Consider the following 19833-nt stretch of genomic DNA (forward strand, 5'->3'; position numbering starts at 1 on the left):
AAGTGAGTGGGTGCTCCACCAACCAGAAAAATGAGATACTTAAAGATTTTGATGTCCCAGTATTTGTTACTTATTATTTTCTAAACCACAAATAACTAATTACCTTCACAAAGGATGGTGCTATATTCTGTGCTTCTGCTAATCTTTCAGAAGTAGACTGCAAACGCCGTGTCCTTGATTTCAAAGTTTTAAAGCCCCGAGACTGTGTGAAAACTGCAACAAAAAAGAATCAATTACTTGGTAGCTCTGATCAAGTGTAAATGATCAAGAGAAAATGATCAAGTGTAAGTCTGACTTATAACGGTATATCACAATTAGAATCCAAGTTCTAGATATAGTTATTTCAGCTGGTATTTCAATTTGCTTCACCTTTTTCTATTACCCCTTTTTTTCTGAGAACTTTGAACATTTAACTTCATGTTGAGAGGAGGAAAAAGTAAGAGGATTTCACAATATAATAAGAAAGAACCTCAAATAAGAAATAAGACTGGCCTAGAGGCAAGTCTTCAAGTATTGGCTTAAAGAACAACATGAGAGGGTTCAGTCCGCAAGTGCCGCTGGGTTACATAAGACAGACAACAGAGAACCCTGGGACGACTCCATGGTGTCGCATCAGTTCCTGCCTCCAGGTTTGTGCTTCTGCTTTGCCCTGACTTGCCTCAATGATGGACTGTGATTAGGACCTGTAAGCCAAATAAACAACTTCCTTCCTTGGGTTGCTTTTGGCCAGTGTTTTATCATAGCAACAAAAGCCAAACTAAGACAAGTACCAAAGCCCACCCTTACTGACTCCCAGTTTGGTATTTATTATTATGACATTTCCTAATGCTGCAACCCTTTAATACATTTCTTCATGTTGTGGAGACCCCACCATAAGATTATTTCACTGCTACTTGGTAACTGTACTTTTGCTACTGTTAAGAATCACAATGTAAATATATGATGTGCAAGGATATGTGGATCCCCACAGGTTGAGAACCACTGACTATCCTAAATTGTATGAAAGTAGCAAACAATGCTATCAATTTGATATCACCTAGCTTATGGCTTTATTTAAAGTCCTCATATTTCTGGAATGTTAATGAAAACACTCTGGTATTCTCCAATTTTTTTCCTTTAACTTTTTCCTGACATTTCAGTGGGTTTTTGGAGGTGACGGTAAGTAGACAAACATGCTTAGTTAATTATTTTGAAACAAGTGTAGATGAGTTTCCAGGGTCTGATTTACCTTAGTCCCTAGCACTAACACAGCTTCAATTATTATTTTGTGGCTCAGCATTTATAATGAGGACTGGAGAGATGGGTAAGCGGTTGCCAGCACTGGATGCTCTTCCAGAGGACCTGGGTTCAATTCCCAGAACCCATATGGTGGCTCAGAACCATCGGTAACTCCAGTTTCAGGAGACCTGATGCCCTCTTCTGGCCTCAGGGGAAACCAGGCAAGTATGGTACGGTACATAGACATAACATGCAGGTGGAACAACTATACAAATAAGAAATACTTTTAGGGGGCTGGAGAGATGGCTCCGTAGTTAAGAGCACTGACTGCTCTTCCAGAGGACCTGGGTTCAATTCCCAGCACCCACATAGCAGCTCACAACTGTCTAAAGATCCAGTTGCAGGGGATCTGATACCTTCACACCAATGCACATAAAATAAAGTTAAATAAACCATAAAAAAGAAATACTTTTATTTCCAAAAGTTCATAAAGCCAAGTATGGTGGCATATAACTATAACCTCCAACACAGAAGAGGCTGAAGAAGACTACAAGTTACAAGCCTGTCTAGGTTAACACAATGAAACCTGTCTCAAAAATTACAGAATTAACCAAATTAGTAACTACAAATAGTTTTAAGTTCACTATACTATAAATAGATAATTGCCACCATTAACAAAAACAACTCTTATTAAACATACTTATCAAATTTTTCAAAATAAACACAGTTTTTTCGTACTTGGAAAATATTGAAGATCTGAACAAATGCTTCGAAGAGTTTTTGGATATTGTCTGTGCAGGCTAGAGGAACGCAGTGTATTGAACATATCTAAGTGACCTGCAAGGAAAATGCAAAAAGTTATTCTCCAGTTGTCAAGCCAAGGCAAAAACACATGCAAAACTGTATAAAATATAAATTTATAAATACTAGGAAAAGTGACAATGTATTCCAGAGTATTTAAGAAAGACATTCGATGCACGAGTGCACCTCCTTTACACCCCACAGTCCCTCGTTTCACTATCGCTTACCTTAGGTTACTATTTTTCTCTGGCGTGTGGTTATAGCTGCCCATAAAACTAAATTCAAATGTAGAGGTTAAAAAAAAGGAAAAACAATCTCTTTTATTAAAAGGATAGAGTGGTTAACTACTGCTGTTGCTTAAAGGCCATTTCAAAGCTCCGTATCATAGAACACTGCAAACACAGCTTCTGCTCTGACTTGAAAGGATCTACAGTAAAGCCGGGTGTGTTCGCAATCTTTAATCCAGAGCTTGGAGGCAGAGGCAGGCGGAACTCTTGAGTTCAAGGCCAGCCTGGTCTACTGTAGTGACTTCCAGGACAGCCAGAGCTACATAGGGAGACCCGTCTCAAAAAAACCAAAATTAAAAAGAATTGCAAAGTATGAAATGAAAAGGTTTTTTCTGACAGCCAGGCTTGCAACTCAAGGCTTCACAGAACCGCTGAACTATACTCCCAGTCTCAGCTCTTCCGTGGTTAGTATTTGTTTTTATGTTCCAGTAACACTTAAGGCATTTTTCAGTAATTTCTCAGGAGTCCAACTAAGAAACTCATTTCTAATATCTCTGCCTGCCCAAGTGGAGTCAAGCAGCTCACAGTATGAAGAATCTTAAATTGTAAAAATGCAGATTAGAAAAAAAGAATAAGAGTATTAAAACATTAAAGTAAAAATGTGCCCTGAAGATTTACTATGAGCCTAACACTTCAGGAAGTCAAAGACAAACGACTCGATCAAGACTGTAGTTTAAGCCCTCAAACCTTAAAACCGTTCTACTTTTCCTCACTCTTACATTTTTTAGTCTCTTTTTATTCTTGAAATCCTACAATTTATACTGACTTTTAAAATGTGTTTTTCCATCGATATGAAACAGGTATTCTGAATTTTTGTTTTATTATGTATACAGTGTTCTGCCTGAATATATGCTTACATGGCAGAAGAATGCACCAGATCTCATTACAAATGGTTGTGAGCCACCATGTGGTTGCTGGAAATAGAACTCAGGACCTCTGGAAGAATAGCTAGTGCTCTTAACCTCTGAGCCATTTTTCCAGCCCTGGAATTTTGATACTTTAAGAAGGTTGTAGGCTAGGCAATGATGGCACGCAGAGTTTTAACTTAACTACAGCACCTAGGAGGCAGAAGCAGGTAGATCTCTGAGTTCAAGACCAGTCTGGTCTGCGTAGAGAATTCCAGATCAGTCAGGGCTACACAGAGAAACCCTGTCTTGGGGGAGGGGGGGAAGGGTGGAATCACATGTGGCACAGCCCTATAATCCCAGCTATTCAGGAGGTTTAGACAGGAAGACACCAAATTTAAGACCTGCTAGAATAACTTGCCAAAACCCTGGCTCAAAATGAAAATTAACTGAAGTGTTAAAGATATAACTCAGTACAACAAGGAGAGTGCTTGCCTAGTCTCAGTGAGGTCAAGGGTTCAATCCCACGGAGCACTACAGAAAAGATATTCATAGACTGGACATGTAGCTCAGTGGTTAAAAGCTTACATAATATGAACAAGCCCTGATATCAATACTATGGGAAGCAAAAGGGTAAAACAAATTCTCTGTACTTTACAATTTTTCTATAAATCTAACATTATAGCAGTAAGAAAAATTATAAATTTAAAAAAAAAACACTTCAAAAAAGAATTGGCCCATAGTAAATGTTAATATAGTATAAACATCATCAGTAAGTTCAAGAATAATAACTAACATACCATATTTATTTTCGAAGAAGGACTGTGCTGAGACGTGAGATGTGTGCCAATGGGAAGAAACTCTTCTGTCTTTATAAAACCCAGGAAGTAAATTTTCTACCAGTTGATCAATCTGTCTAATTTTTAATTCAGATAATCCAAGGTCCCTTAAATTAAGTACAGGCTATAAAAGACAAAACAGCCAAATTAACATTAATGAGACATTTAAAAGATACTTATCAAAAACAATAAGGATTTTTTTAATTTAAAAAAAACCAAACTGACATCTTAATTATTAAAATAAGTTAATATAAATATTCTGATGGTTCTAGTTTTACTAAGGTTCATTATGGGTTTGATAAAACCCTAACATTCTCCCTAAATAGATGACATTTCTCACTATAACAAAAGCACCAGTTAGTTAAACATTATGATTCCCAATGACGTGAAAGACTTTACATTGTTTTCCCTCTCTGCATAGAAAGCACTGCGACCTAGTTGCCAACCTAACCATCGTCTGTCACTCACAAGAATAGTACTGGCTGGGTGGAGTACAGTAAACACAGATCACATTGTAAACAGAGATCACATTGATGTAACTTTCATTGCAATATAATTGTTATTTTATTATTAGTTGCTATTAATCTCTTACTATGTTTAACTTATAAATTCAACTTTACAGTACTTTCAGTAATAAGGTTTTCTAGAGCTGTATGATTGGAGAGCAAGGTTATCAAAAAAGAAGAAAAGCAATAGTGTGTCTACAAAAATGAACAAGAAAAGCCGGGCGATGGTGGTGCACGCCTTTAATCCCAGCACTCGGGAGGCAGAGGCAGGCGATCTCTGTGAGTTCGAGGCCAGCCTGGTCTACAAGAGCTAGTTCCAGGACAGGCTCTAAAAAAGCTGCAGAGAAACCCTGTCTCGAAAAACCAAAAAAAGAAAAAAAAGAAAAAAAATGAACAAGAAAACTGGGCAAATAGGGAAAAAGAAGTGCAAAGATGAGAGGAACACACCTCCATTGCTGGTGGGAATGCAAACTTGTACAACCACTCTGGAAATCATTATGGCGGTTTCTCAGAAAAACTGGGAATCAATCTACCTCAGGACCCAGAAATACCACTCTTACACATATACCCAAAGATGCTCAATCATACTACAATTACATTTGTTCAACTATGTTCATAGCAGCATTATTTGTCATAGCCAGAACCTGGAAACAACCTAGATGCCCCGTGACCAAAGAATGGATAAGAAAAATGTGGCACATCTACACAATGGAGTACTACGGAGTAAAAGCAATGACATCTTGAAATTTACGTGCAAATGGATGGAACTAGAAAAAAGCATCCTGAGTGAGGTAACCCAGACCCAGAAGATGAACATGGTATGTACTCACTCATAAGTGGATACTAACTGTAAAGCAAGGGATAATGAACCTATAGAGTCCACGACCCCATTGAAATTAAGTAACAAGATGAAACCTAAGAAAAACATATATAGATCCCCTTGGGAAGGGGAAATAGACAAGATCTCCTGAAAAAACTGGAAGCATGGGGTGGGAAGGTGAGAAGGGAGGATGGAAAGGCAGGAGGAGGGGAGAGGGGGAGGGGGAGGAGACCTTGAGGGAACAGGATAGTTGAGATGAGGGAAGGCCGGAGATGGCGAGCAAGGAAAGAGATACTTTGATTAAGGGAGCTGTTATGGGGCTAGGAAGAAACCTGGCACTAAAGAAATTCCCAGGAGTCCATAAGGATGACCCCAGCTAAGACCCTAAGCAATAGAGGAGAGGGTGCCCAAACTGACCTTGCCCTGGAGTCAGACAACACTTGACCAAGTGTGATTAGAATTTTCTCATATAGCTCAAATGACTCTTACCTCACTACTGGGCGTGTCGTGCTCAGGAGCTGAGTCTCGGTGCTGCTTCTGAGCAGGTGTGCTCACTGCAGCAGGTGCGGCTTTTGGTGAATGGAAAGCATTGATGAGATGGCTGAGAGGAACTGTGACCTAGAAAGCACACAATTTCAAATCAAGAGGCATGTTTAAAAAAGAACAAACAGAAACAATTTCTTTTCTGGTCAAGATTTAGGATCTATTAAAAGTTAAAATAGCTGGGCAGCGGTAGTGGCGCACATCTTTAATCCCAGCACTCGGGGAGGCAGAGGCAGGCAGATCTCTGTGAGTTCGAGGCCAGCCTGGTCTTACAGAGTGAGTTCCAGGACAGCCAGAGATACACAGAGAAACCCTGTCTCGAAAAAAAAAGTTAAACATATACCAGATGTCAAAATTATGGGTAAGCTGAGATACGGCTCAGGGGTAGAGCCATGCACAGCAGAAGAGAGAGATGGTCTAGGCTTGAGATCCAGCACCAAACACTCAAACATATACCCACACAACCAAAAAAACTTGAGACAGACATAATAAACACACATACACATGCACATGCAAAAAACAAATCAACAAAACTAGACATTAAAAATTGTCCATCTTTGCCAGGCAGTGGTGGCGCACACCTTTAATCCCAGCACTCAGGATGCAGAGACAGGCGGAGCTCTGTGAATTCGAGGCCAGTCTGGTCCACAAGACCTAGTTTCAGGACAGCCAGAATTGTTACACAGAGAAACCCTGTCTTGAAAAACAAAACAAAGCAAAATCATTTGCTGGAGGTAGAAAGAAAATTGGTTTACTCTTTCATGATACTATTCTGGATACGTTAAAAGTCAGGCACAATGGTACACACTTTTTATCTCAACACTGCGGAGGAAGAGACAAGCAGATCTCTGTAAGTTCAAGGATAGCTTGGTCTACATAGAGTTCAAAGCCAACCAGAACTACACAGTGACCGTGTCATAAAAATTAATAAATTTGAAATATATATCTTTCATCCTCCAAAATCTACTATCTAGAAATTTATTCTAAGGAAATGATTTGACAAATGCATGCACCTTAATACGATAATTTTTATCACCATAATTTTAAAGTAGATGGAAAGCTGAAGAGAACCACCATGAGGGAAGTGGAAAAATAAAAGTCACTTCCACAGAATAGCAAGAATTTTCTAATGTTAAACTTCCCCACCGCCACCATCTTGTCCTAAACCCCACCATCTACTCCCCTGCTCCTGCCCTTACCCAGCTCCAGCACATTCCCAGCCTGAGATAAAATGATCATATTAAAATCAGTCACCCTTGGCTTAAAATCTAACACCTGTAGAACCTGAAAATCGTCTCCAGTTTGGTCTTTATTAAATGCCCTTCACTCCCTGGGTTAGAAAGGGCTCAAAGAACACATGAAAACACTTTATTTACGTTGCCCATCTATAAGGAGAAACAGAAATGAACATACAGAAGTACACAGGACAAGGCTGGGAAGAACACCTAGTAGAGGACATCCTCTCTAGAGTTATGATGTAACACCCTCCTACAGCTCAATTACTGCCCGAAGACTGGGAATTACAGGAAGCTAAGATTACCTGGTCTGACTAGTTCCACTCTAAGGTTATTTGCAGATTAAAAGTCACCTCATTAGGACAAACACAGATGTAATCCATGGGGGCTTATGATTTACCAATAACTCAAGAAATTCTAAAAATTTCACAGAAGCTTGTCATCAGGAAGAGCATAAAATAAAGTATTTCTTTTATTGTATCATATTACCCAACTAAAAGATAAACTCCATAAGGCAAGGATTCTTCTGTATTTTAGTCCTCAGTGCTGCACTCCAGCGTAACAGTGTATAAGGGAATGACAAACAGGTGTGATGTGGAGTGAATAAAATAATGGGCTCTGATAGTATCCCAAGGCCCGTAATTTAAATAATTTAATACCTAGGACATAAAAATTAGTTATTATTGTATTTTTTGCTGTGATTTGAAGGCAAAATCCCTTTAAAATTCATGCTGCATTCAGTTTCCATTATAACAGTGCTATAGGTGTTTAGCTAGGAGTCTATTTTACTATATTACTACAAGCCAATTGTTCTGTGCTACATAGAAAGATCCAGTTTTATGAAATCCAAAGCAATCAAGGATTTAAGTCATGGAAGTCCAGTCCTGAGGAACAAAATTGACGCTGTTACTGAAGGGGGTGTCCCATCTTGCTCTCTTTGGCCCCTCCACCATGTATGTCTTCTACTCCATGACAGTAAATTATCCATCATGTCTTCTTGATAGAAACTAATTAATTTCATATTCAACAGTCCCTATCTACTGGTTTTTCAATTACTAGAACTTCCCCAGACACTGCCATCCTGGAAGAGTCACTTTACTGTATCAAGTTGACCAAAACAGAAACATCACTTCCCACCATTTCCCTCACTTAGTAAACCAAGTGAAATTCTATTTTGTTTTTCCTGAGACAGACTAGCTGTCAATTCCTAATCCTCTTGCCCCTTCCCTCAAGACTGGTGCCACACTAGACATTTGTATTTCTTTTCCATAATTATTGGACACTACTTGATTGGGGTGGCATCCCTTTCCTGGGTTAGGTCAACAGCATCCTTAATCCGTAACTCTTCCACTTTTGCCCTCTGCTATTTTCCACACAAGAAGCCAGAGAAAACCTACAAACGAAAATCTGGTCACAGAAACCATTGTCTGTTATCATCAAAAAAAAAATTAATCAAGGAAAAAGACATTGACACAATTTTTGTCCTGAAAAAAGACCCTAAAAATAAGGAATACAAACAAATTCTTAAACTATTAAATAGTAAGAATCTAATGACTCAAAAATGTACACGAGTTAATTCTGACCAGGAAAAAAAAAAAGATGACTATTCAAATTACTAGGGTACGTTTAAGCTACATTTGGCTTGAAGAAAAAAAGGGGGTTCAGAAAGAGGTAGATGGAAAGAACACCACTTGTCCTCTTGACCTCTCGCGTAGACTTCACAAACCCCCATCTCAGAATGTACAACCATAAACAATGCCTGAGTTCTCTTTTAACAGAAACCCCGCACAAGCCATCGGATAAGCTATCATCCGCCACCGTAAGATCACGCCTCCGCCCTCTTAGGCTTGGCTGCCAACGCTTTTTAGTCTCAGGATTGTCCCCTGATCTACTTTCAGCCGCGACTCACGCTAAGCTCGTCGCTTCCCTCACTACTTCGCTTCGGAAAACCCGATTCTACGGCAGCATCCGGAAAACAGTCGCAAAAGGGCCGCAGGAAAACGGCTAAAAGCTGGGCTCACCTGGGGCTGCACAGTGCTCGACAGGGAGAACATCTCTGAGCCCTCGGGACCTTGCCGCCAGCCGAAACTGCTTCCTAGCTTCAGTTCAGAGGAAAGGGGCTGAGCCCTTTTATTTTCTCTTTCTGTCCCCTCGCTTTTGTCCCGGTTTCTTCCTTACTCTTCCCAGAAACAAAAAATGGCTTCCCCGCCCTACAGCTGCTACGACGACACCTGCCCCGGAAGACCAGAGGCTAACGAAACAGTACTTCCGGAGCAAGTGAACGCCCCCACGCTCACCCCGTCTCCACCCCCGTCAGCCTTCTGCCTCTTCCCGGTAGTATTTCACTATGGGAGTGGATTTGGGGTTTGGTTTGGTTTTTTTCCCCCACAATAAATTGGGTGTTGTTTTAGTCGCTCCTAGTCTGTTTCTGAATTCAGAACGGGGTCAGCCGCGCTCCCCGCTCACCCAGGTTCTCCACATTCTGTGACTTCGCTAGCTTCCACACCTCATTCCTAGCCATTGCTTCACTGAACAGTCGGCCTGGCTTCTAGCTCAGGCAGAGGGAGGGAGAACTCAGATCTTGACTGGGACCTGGAAGGACCCCGCTGGATTCGATCCGCATTAAAGTCCTAGTGGTCCCTTCGCTCGTTGGCCAGCAACCGCGCCACCCCGTCACACTCAGCCTGGGAAAGTAGAGCAGAGCCGGCGGAAGGCAAACCAAGCTGGATCCCCGCCCAGCGCCCCGCCGGCCCCGCCCCAGCGCCCCGCAGGCCCCGCCCAGCATCCTGACGGCCCCGCCCAGTGCTACGACGGCACCACCCAGCACCCCGCCGGCCCCGCCCAACGCCCCTCCGGCTCCGCCCAGCGCCCCGCCGGCCCCGCCCAGCGGTGCCGGCTTAAAGTGAGCCGCCGGGGCGCAGCCGCACGGTGACGTCACGGGAGGCGTCCGGCGTGGGCGAAGCCTCTATTTGAATCTAGTTGGCGGGAGTTGCAGCTGCAGTGGGACCTGTACGGCTATGGAGTCCGTTTCAGGGAGTGAGGAGAATGAAGGAGGCTCAGCGACAGAGGAGTGCGTGAATAGAATTCCGGTGCCAAGACCACCCTCCATTGAGGAGTTCACCATAGTGAAGCCCATTAGCCGTGGTGCATTCGGGAAAGTGTACCTGGGGCAGAAAGGCGGCAAGTTGTACGCAGTGAAGGTAGGAAGTCTAGAAGGCAGAGGGTTTTAGACGGTCCTCCCCTGCTGTCCTCCTTCCTCGTTGCTGGACGGGCTCTGGGGCTGCTGCCTGGCCCTGCTTGCCGAAGCCTGCACAGTCCTGCGTGCTGACGGCCGCGTTTGGGCTGACTGCAGTGAGCAGGTGTGTGTGTCTTTTCCCTTTCCCTGCCCTTCTTTCCTGTATCCCAAGAATCACTGCCCAGTGAAAATAGCAAAACTTATTCAACGTTGCCCTGGCCAGTGTTAACAAATGATAAAACCGAGGCTAAACGCAGAGACTTGGAGCCACAGCCATGATTCCTGACTCATGTTTTAAAATCCAAAAGGCCTTAAGTACCTCTTGGTTATGGTTTTTTTGTTTGCTTGACGTACGGAATTTTGCGTTCACAAACATAATTGTTTTGTAAATGCTAATTTCAAATCCCACTCTTACCAAGAGAAACTTGCATTATATTAATGTTTTTGTTCTGAGATTTATGTTGTGAAATTTTTGATTAAAGTATCATTTATTTTACGTATCATCTGGACTTTTGTTCTTTGCTGATTTGGGCTTCGCCAGGATTAAGTTTGATACTTTCATTAAGATTGTAATAGTTACTTTCAGATTATGTTTTAATTCCATCCATTTGGTAATAGATTAATAGGCAGGAGCAAGTGCTGTACAACAAAAATATCTCATTAAACTTCATTTTTCCTTTTCAAATTTTCCATAGTGATATCTAGATTTTAAGATCATTTATAGACAAGTAAAAAGAAATGTGTCCTAAATCAAGCTTTTATGATCTGTGTGTAATCCTTTTTTTTTTTTTTTTTTAGTTTGGTTTGGTTTGGTTTTGGTTTTTTTCCAAACAGGGTTTCTCTGTGGCTTTGGAGCCTGTCCTGGAACTAACTCTTGTAGACCAGGCTTGCCTCAAACTCACAGAGATCCGCCTGCCTCTGCCTCCCGAGTGCTGGGATTAAAGGCGTGTGCCACCACCACCCAGCCTTTATGTAATCTTAAAAACAGTCACACGCGCTTCAAATTGTTCTGTCTGCTCTTGGTTCTCAGCCAATAGTGAAACTAACAAAGGGAAGCCGACTGTCAAAGAATTGAGATTTCTGGAATGCACCGTTGAGTGACTAGGGCAGGGTGAGCCGTCCTCTGCTGCTGACTGAAGGCTGCCGCCCTTGTTCCTTCTCTTCCTTCACTACCTCCAACATCCTTCCTACCCTGCAGGCTAGAAACTTGAGGCAGTTTTCCTTCTTGTATTTCATCCAGGTAGCTTATCTTTTAATATCCCTGTTTTCTCTCTGGAAGACATTATTTATTTATATTTAGTTTTTCATTCTCAAATTAGTAGCAATGTTCAGGCCCTCATTTCTTCCCACTTGTTTATAAAAGTGCAGTTCGATGATGATTTTAGTAAGTAGTTGTATAACCATCATCGCAATCCAATATTAAGGATAGTTCCATGGCTCAGCCAGGAAATGACCTTTTCTGCCTAACCTAGTGCCTCTTCCTTTAATACATGAGCAGATAACTGCTAACCCTTTTCTCCCCTCTCCACTGTCCCCCCCCCCCTCTCTATCTCTCTCCCTCTCCCCCCCCCCCCTCTCTGACCCAGATTTGTCCCAGATAGCCTTAGACTATGATGTAGCTAAGACTGGCTGTCTTTGAACTGCTGGTGCTCCTGGCTCTGTCTACCGAGTGCTGGGGTTACATGACGTGTGCACCAACCCACTATGTCTCGGCAAGGTTGCCTTTTCTGGACATTTCACAGAAATCATGTATGGTCTTTTGCATCTTTTGCATCCTGTTTTTTTCTTTTTTTTTAATTTGCCTGGTGGTTTGAGGTTCATCAGGCCTTCATTTCTATACCTAGTTGATTGAAATAGTCCCTTAACTCGAATCATTATTTTTACTTTTAATCCATTCTTAGGCTGTGCTGTGCAGGCCAAAATCCAGAATCCTTAGGCAATCAGTCATACTCCCAATCTTTGGCCCTAGACCTCCACTGTGTGTTCCACATAATCTATGTTCTAGCAACACCCAAACCGCCAACTGGTCCCTCAAAGCCATGAATTATATTTTGTGACTCAGAACTTGGTTATTCCAGTTCCTTAACTGTTTTTCCTTCAATAACATCTCAAGCAATGATTGTTGATCTGAAAACACCAATTAATCTTTCCAATAAATATTTTTGGATCTGGGGTATAGTGGTAAACAAAGCAAACAGGCCTCCATGGAGATTCTGCCAGTCCCGGGAGATAGCAGGTAGAATCACGTGGTAGGCTTGCTGTGTTTGTCTCTACAGCGCTAGCAAGGACAGACCTCGGGCCTTACCCAGCACAGGCAGGTGCTCTCACTGATCTTCATACCTAGCCCTCCCCTTGGTTTTTCTTAAGAAAATGAGGTAAAGCTAGAATTTATCATGTAGTAATCATTCTACTAAATACGTTAAATGAATGCCTTTTTATAATAAGCATTGATTCCAGTGGGTATTTTTAATATTTTCATTAATTCTTGAAAATTATATGATCCCAATATTACTATTGCATCTACTGCTCCAACTTAAATGTATAGTTTTGTTTCTATACCTGTTACCTTGAAACTTCAAAGGTGTAATTTGGCCAGATGTGATAGTACACACCTGTACTGCCAACACTTGTGAGGTGGAGGTGGGAAGATTGAGAGTTCAAGGGCATCCTCAGCTACGTAGTAAATTCAAGGCCAGCCTAAGATTCATAAGGATGGGAATATAGCTCATATTTTTCTGTAAGGCAGCACTTGAGAATATCTGTTTTGTTTTATATTTTTTGAGATTAGAGTCTTGCTCTGTGGTCCATACTTGCCTCGGCCTCCTAAATGCTGATATTACAGGCAAGTGCCACCATGACCAGCTCTCATCGTTCCTGAGACAAACAGACTTCAACATTAAAAAATGGGAGGGTTGAATTCTTTATTTTATATGTATGAGCATTTTGGCTGAATATATGTATGTGCACCATATGCAGACCTGGTACCTAGGGAGACCACAAGAAGATGTTAGATTCCCTGGAAGTAGAGTTACAGATGGTTGTGAGACACCATATGCTGGGAACCAAACTCAGATCCTCCATAAGAACAAGTACTTTTAGCCACTCAGCAATCTCTCCAGCCCACAACGTTTTCACTCTATTCCCCTCTGTCAAGGAATATGTATATGTATGTGAGGATGTGCCACATGTGTGGATGCCTGTAGAGGTCAAGGTGTTGGAGATTCCTAGGAACTGGACTCACAGGCAGTTGTGAGCTTTCCGACTTGGGTACTGGGGACTGAACTTGGGTCCTCTGTCAGAGTAATACACACTCTTAACCACAGGGCCATCTTTCCAGTCCTCCACAATTATGCTCTATTCCTCTCTGTTAAAGAACGAAAAGCTAAAATGTATATGTGTATGTTTACATATAAACATATATTACTATTCATCTAACCAGCTCCCTGGTTATTCGGTGGGATTATTAGGAACACTATTATCTTTTGACCTTGTTATTAATAAAACTTTCCTACAAACATACATATCAGTCAGAAAGAGTTTAATTCCTTTTCTTTCTCAAGTACTTTTGCTGTTTAATCTCATAGCAAGCAGTGTTATCTTTTAAAAAGATGTTTTCTTCTTTAACAACTGAGATATTTATCTGGCAGTTTCCTAATGTTGGTCAAATCTAAATGACATCTATAGCTCTTATCTTTCTTGGTGTTTTTATGATAGCAACTTTGAAACTTCTGAATCCTTTATAATAAGAAAAGGGGTAAATGTGTTTGGTGTCATGTCCTCTATTATAGGTTGTCAAAAAAGCAGACATGATCAATAAAAACATGACTCATCAGGTGCAAGCTGAGAGAGATGCCCTGGCTCTGAGCAAAAGCCCTTTCGTCGTGCACCTCTTCTACTCCCTGCAGTCAGCAAGCAATGTCTACCTGGTGAGTGAACGGCCTGATGCCCTCTGAATCAGCAGTCACTGAGTCCAGCTCTCCCAGAGCACTGCGTCTGTTAGCATGCTTGCATTTAACTTTCTGCTCTTCCACTTGCTAGTTTAATGACCTTCACCAACTTACATGTTGTTTTAGCGAGAGTTTTTCAAAGAAAAAGAACCAATAGGATGTGTTTGTATGTATGTAAAGACACAGTAAAAGGGATTTGTTTTAAGGAATCCAATTATTCAGCTCTTAATTGGTTGGCAGTCGAAACTACTAGGTAGATTGTTCCTTGCGAGGCTGATGACGGATTAATGCTGCCAGTTTTACAAGCCATCTGAAGACAGGCTTCCTTTACTCTGAGGACTTTAGTCTTCTCTCCTGCTACTGGCCTTCAACTGATTGTTTGAAGGCTGTTGACATTATGGGGAAAATGTGCTTTATCAAAGTTTACTGATTTAAATGTTAACCTGAAAAATACTTTAAGTGAGTTATAAAAATGATATCTAGTCTAAAAACTGGTCTGGTACCTGATGATTTAGTCTGCTTCCAAACTTTAGGAAACCTTCAAGTAAATTTGGACTGGTGTTAAATGTGGTACAAAAATCTAATGATATAGTCAGGAATTTTAGAAAGGAAGAAGGTTTGGTAGTATAGTGCTGAGTGCTTTTTTTATTATATCAAGATGAATTTACAATCAAAGCATTTTTGTTGTCTTTTTATTTTTTAATAAGCCACAGTTCAAATAAATGGTACACGGATCGTACAGTAAGTCCTGCCTCTTTCCTCTGATGGGAGCATCAACCTTTTGACAACATAGCATTTCATTCTTTAATCTTGAATTTGATCATTTCTTTGATGATTATGTTGTTGATGAAATTGTTTCAGGTCTTTGTCTGGTTCTGTTTTCTTTAGTCAAATGAATTTCGGTATTGGGTTGTAATAAGCTCCAACGATGAAGCTGACCCCTGGCGGTGCTAGGGAAGTAGTTTTGGTGTGAGGATACAAGTTTGTGTGGGAAAGCTAAGCTCCAAAACAAAGCTAAAAGCTGTGCAAGATGGCACAGGTCTATAATCTTAGCAATTGGAGGGCAGAAGCAAGAACATTGCATGTTCTGGGCCAGCCTGAGCCTCAGAGAGAGAGAGGGAGGGAGGGAGGGAGAGGGAGAGGAGAGAGGGAGAAGAGAGAGAAAGAGATCAGTAAGATCAAGCAGAGTACCTTCAGAAAATGTCTAGGTTATAAAGCAGTGTGAAATAGCATTCTGTTCTTCAGGTGATTCACTATAAGAAAATGAATACCAAATATAAGAGCAATTGACTTTCCATCTGCTAAGCTAGTGCTTACAAACCACTGACCTATGGCCAGGTCTGACTGTTAGGAGCTAAGAAGAGCATTTACCTTTTTTAAAATTTTATTTTATTTTATTTTATTTTATTTTATTTTATTTATGTTTGCTCTGGATTCAGTCCCCAGCACCAAATAAACTGGATGTGTTGGTATACACATTTAATCCCAGCACTGAGGAGGTAGAGGCGGGAGGATTGGGCGTTCAAACAAGTTTGAGGCCATCCTGGATACAGAAGACTATGCTTTAGAAAAGGTGGGGGTGGGAGGACATTGAGAAAAAAACTTCAAAGACTATTTTTGGAAATTGGAATAGCTCAGTGGGTAAGAGTTCTTGCTGCATAGCCATGAGGACCTGAGTTCAAATTCCTAGACTCATAATACGCTGTGTGATCATAGGTGGGCCTGTAATACTAGTGCTATTTGTAGGGTCACAAAACACAAATATCACTAAGGCTTGCTGCCCACCAAGCTGGCTCCAGAGTCAGTGAGAGAATAAAGACAGGGACAGAATAGTATTCCTGATGTCCTCTGGCCCTGTGAATACACGTGTATACCACACAACACCAAGAAAATACTTTTTTGATACTTGAGAATTACAGTGAAATTTGAGTTTTAGTCAGTGGGTAAAGTTTTATTGGAACCTGACCACATGCTTTTGTTACCTACATCTTCAGCAGTATTACAGGCAGAGCAAAATAACTGCAGCAGAATCCCACAAAGCCCGAAGTGTTTATTATCTGGCTCTTCACAGAAAAAAAAAGGGGGTAATATCCTTGAATGCTATGTCCTAAGAAGGTGGGAAAGTTGTCTTGTTACCAACCTGGACCAGATGTTTCCTGGTTGTTAGCATCTTGCTCCAAGAATTGAAGAAACACACACACATGTATACTACCCAACACCAAGCAGAGTGTTATGCGAAGACACAGTGGATGTGTGGTTTAGATAGCAGAAAGGAATAACACTGAGAAATTTGCTGCAGAGCTCCCTGGTGACTGCTTGGGGCTTCCAGCGGGAAGAGGAGTTGATTTCTAGAGGAGAGGTGTGGTGCTTCTCTGTTTGATTGAAAGCTTGGTTTACGTAAGCTTTTGCCTATTATGCATGTCCTTTCCTGTGATGCATCTGATTTTAATTATATAATGCCCAATTATGCATAGGCATAAGGTCATAAATAGGAGTTTTCCTTTAAAATTTCATGTTTAGAACATGGATTGTCTGACTGCACCAGTGTAGACTGGACTGACCCTCCACCTCTGGTTTCAGGATAAGTTTCAAGATGTGTTTGGCCACAAAAGAAGAGCTAATAAGGATTGGCAGGGAGGTATATATAGGTCAGGGTGACCTAACTGCTTTGTTTGGAAAGGGTTTGTACGTGAAGCTAGATGCAGATGGGGCTCAAGCCAGACATGATCCCGGGTTGATAAGTTATCTGTGCTTACCTGCCTCTGCTTAATCCTTTAATTCTTCCTGAGGCCTTCAAATGTCTTTACAGCATCCTGTTTTACATGTATGTGTATAAAAACCATGATTGTGTCTCTGTTATTGACCCTGATTTAACTCACTGTGTAGCCAGTAGCTTCCAATTCTATTAAAACAGTAGGTAAGTGGTAGGTATGATAGCTCAACATTGTAGCTTTTTGTTCTCACTCTAGAATTATTAAACAGGTATGGTATTTTTATTTCTTTTGTTTTTGGTTTATTGTTTATATGTGGTGCTAGGGAAGAATCCTGCCACTAAGCTATATTTCCAGTTCTATTTTCATTTATTCTAGACATTTCATTGATAATAGAAATGTCTTACATATCCTACTTTATTACTGGTTTATCTTGGTACTCAGAATGTGGTCCGTACACAAACATGGCAACACTATCTAGGGGTTTATTAGAGATCAGAGGCCTGAAGCTTTAGCTCAGTAGTAGAGTGCTTGTATAAGATCCGCAGGACCCAGAGATCAGTCCCCAGGTATGTTGGCAGGGGTGAGGTTGGGTGTGCAAGGGAGGTGCTCAAAAAGAAAATGAAGGCTTAAACTCCTCTAATTCTAGTTTCATCTGGTGGCCATCACCAGAAAGGACTGTATCACCTCTATATTTAAGCCAAATATTCATAACATGGATCAAATCATGAGAAAAACCATCAAGTAATCTCAAATTAAAAAGCTTTCTGTCAACAAGCCTGTTTTCTTCAACATTATTTTTATCATGAAAGATGCACACTGAAAATTTGCTCTGGACTAGAGGAATCCAGAGAGATAGAACGAGAAACTGCCTTGTGTTGTGGCTTGTGAGTGGGGAGGGAAGTTATGAAGGGCAATATTGAGATGGTCATAGAAATATCAGTATACTACATATTAGGATTTGATTGCTCTGCGCTTATATAAGAATGCCTTAGTCATCAACTGATGATGACTTTAATGGCCGTCAGGTGTCACAGAACAAGCCTGTAGGCTCAGATTTGAGAGGTAAGGACAGGAGGATTGCAAGCCTAAACCAGCCTAGGCCAGCCAAGTGTACAGAGGAATATCGTCTCCAAACAAGCTTCAGGAACAGTTCACTAACTTCTGAACTTCATTATTAAATTACTCAGCAAACACTAACACGCTAGCCAGGTACAGTGGCGTGAACTTGGGAGTACAAATATAAGAGAAATGAAAGCCAAAGGGTCTGTGTGACCAAGAGTTCAAGACTAGCCTGAACAGCATAGTAAGACCCACCCCAAAAAGAAATAAAATAAAGTTACATATTAATACCAAGTTTGTTGAGGTAATTGTAATATTTAAATTTAAAAGCTTAATCTAAACAAAATTGCATCCATATAAAATAACTATGAATTTATTAGAGTGTAGATGTTAATATATGTCTTAGGGTTTCTAGTGCTGTAATGAAACACCATAACCAAAAGCAGCTTGGGGAGGAAAGAGGGTTTTTTTTGGTTTATATGTCCTAAGCCGCAGTCCACTGAAGGAAACGGGAGCCTGGAGACAGGAGCTGATGCAGAGGCCATGAAGGAGTGCTGCTTCCTGCCTTGTCCTCATGGGCTTCTTCAGCCTGCTTTCTTATAGCATTCAGGACCACCAGCCCAGAGGTGGCACCGTCCACAATGAACTGGATCCTGCTACATCAATCACTAATTAAGAAAATGCCCTGCAGACTTGCCTACAGCCCAGTCTTATGGAAGCTTTTTCTCAGATGAGATCACTCCTCTCAGATGACTCTAGCTTGTGTCAGGTTGACATAAAAACTAGCCAGCACAATATATAATATTAACGTTAACATATATATGTGGAGGAGAAACCAAACCTGGCCCCATTCTAAAAATTTGTGCACTGAGATGCTGGCAAAATGGAAATAATTCTAATAATAGTCTTTGAACTTTCATGTAATTCTGGTTTTTGTTCAAACTGACCAGTTCAGTTTTTAACCAGAAAAATAATATGAGAAGCCAGGATTGGTGATATATGCCTCTCATCCCAGTACTTGGAAAACTTAGGCAGAAAAATGATAAGTTGAAAGCAATGAGTGATAACAAAATACATTTTATTGTGTAACTACTCTAAAAAATAAAACTGTAATCTCCAAACACTGTATATTCAAGTATATTATTTTTGAATTTTTTGATAGGTAATGGAATATCTTATTGGTGGAGATGTCAAGTCTCTCCTGCATATATATGGTTATTTTGATGAAGAGATGGCTATAAAATATATTTCTGAAGTTGCGTTGGCTTTAGACTATCTGCATAGACATGGAATCATCCATAGGTAAGACTGACTTTTCTGTACATTGTTACTTAAAATGTATTGTGTTTGAATCTTTAATCTATACAGAAACTACTTGCTGGTATTTCTAGTTTACCTGCAGCTCGGTTGTAATGTGCATGGAGAGAGTGCATTGGTTCTTGTTTAATCACCCTGTATTTTGTTAAATGTTGCTTTGAACATAAACAATTTAATATGAAGCTTATTAATCTCTTTCCACGCCCATACATGTAGTGAGGAGCTGCAGGCAGGCCTGCTTTTCATTCCGCCCGGCTCCCACATAGCTAGCTTATGCCCCGAAATAACAACACACATAGTATTCATTTAAACACTGCCTGGCCCATTGTATCTAGCCTCTTCTTGGCTAACTCTCATATTTTGATTAACCCATTTCTAATAATCTGTTTAGCACTACGATGTGGAGGCTTACCAGGAAGATTTTAACCCACGTCCATCTTGGGCCGGAGCTTCATCGTGTCTTCCTA

General features: G+C 40.9%; 2 protein-coding genes across 3 annotated transcripts in view; one reads left to right on the forward strand and one right to left on the reverse strand.

The window, feature by feature from the left end:
* Yme1l1 (YME1 like 1 ATPase) overlaps positions 1-9337 on the reverse strand; it is a 36371-nt gene extending 27034 nt beyond the window's left edge. The window contains 5 exon segments of the mRNA XM_038333402.2: positions 104-213; positions 1957-2055; positions 3952-4114; positions 5806-5934; positions 9116-9337. Coding sequence (XP_038189330.1) covers positions 104-213; positions 1957-2055; positions 3952-4114; positions 5806-5934; positions 9116-9148 — 534 coding nt within the window. The 5' untranslated portion in view covers positions 9149-9337.
* Positions 9338-10063: 726 nt separating this feature from the next.
* Positions 10064-19833, forward strand: part of Mastl (microtubule associated serine/threonine kinase like) — a 46568-nt gene continuing 36798 nt past the window's right edge. For both annotated transcript variants that reach the window (XM_038333350.1, XM_038333351.1), the window contains exons 1-3: positions 10064-10294; positions 14118-14255; positions 19212-19351. In XM_038333350.1, coding sequence (XP_038189278.1) covers positions 10112-10294; positions 14118-14255; positions 19212-19351 — 461 coding nt within the window. In that variant the 5' untranslated portion in view covers positions 10064-10111. The remainder of the gene's footprint in view (positions 10295-14117; positions 14256-19211; positions 19352-19833) is intronic.

This window comes from Arvicola amphibius, chromosome 6, assembly GCF_903992535.2.
Source record: "Arvicola amphibius chromosome 6, mArvAmp1.2, whole genome shotgun sequence".
Lineage (NCBI taxonomy): Eukaryota > Metazoa > Chordata > Mammalia > Rodentia > Cricetidae > Arvicola > Arvicola amphibius.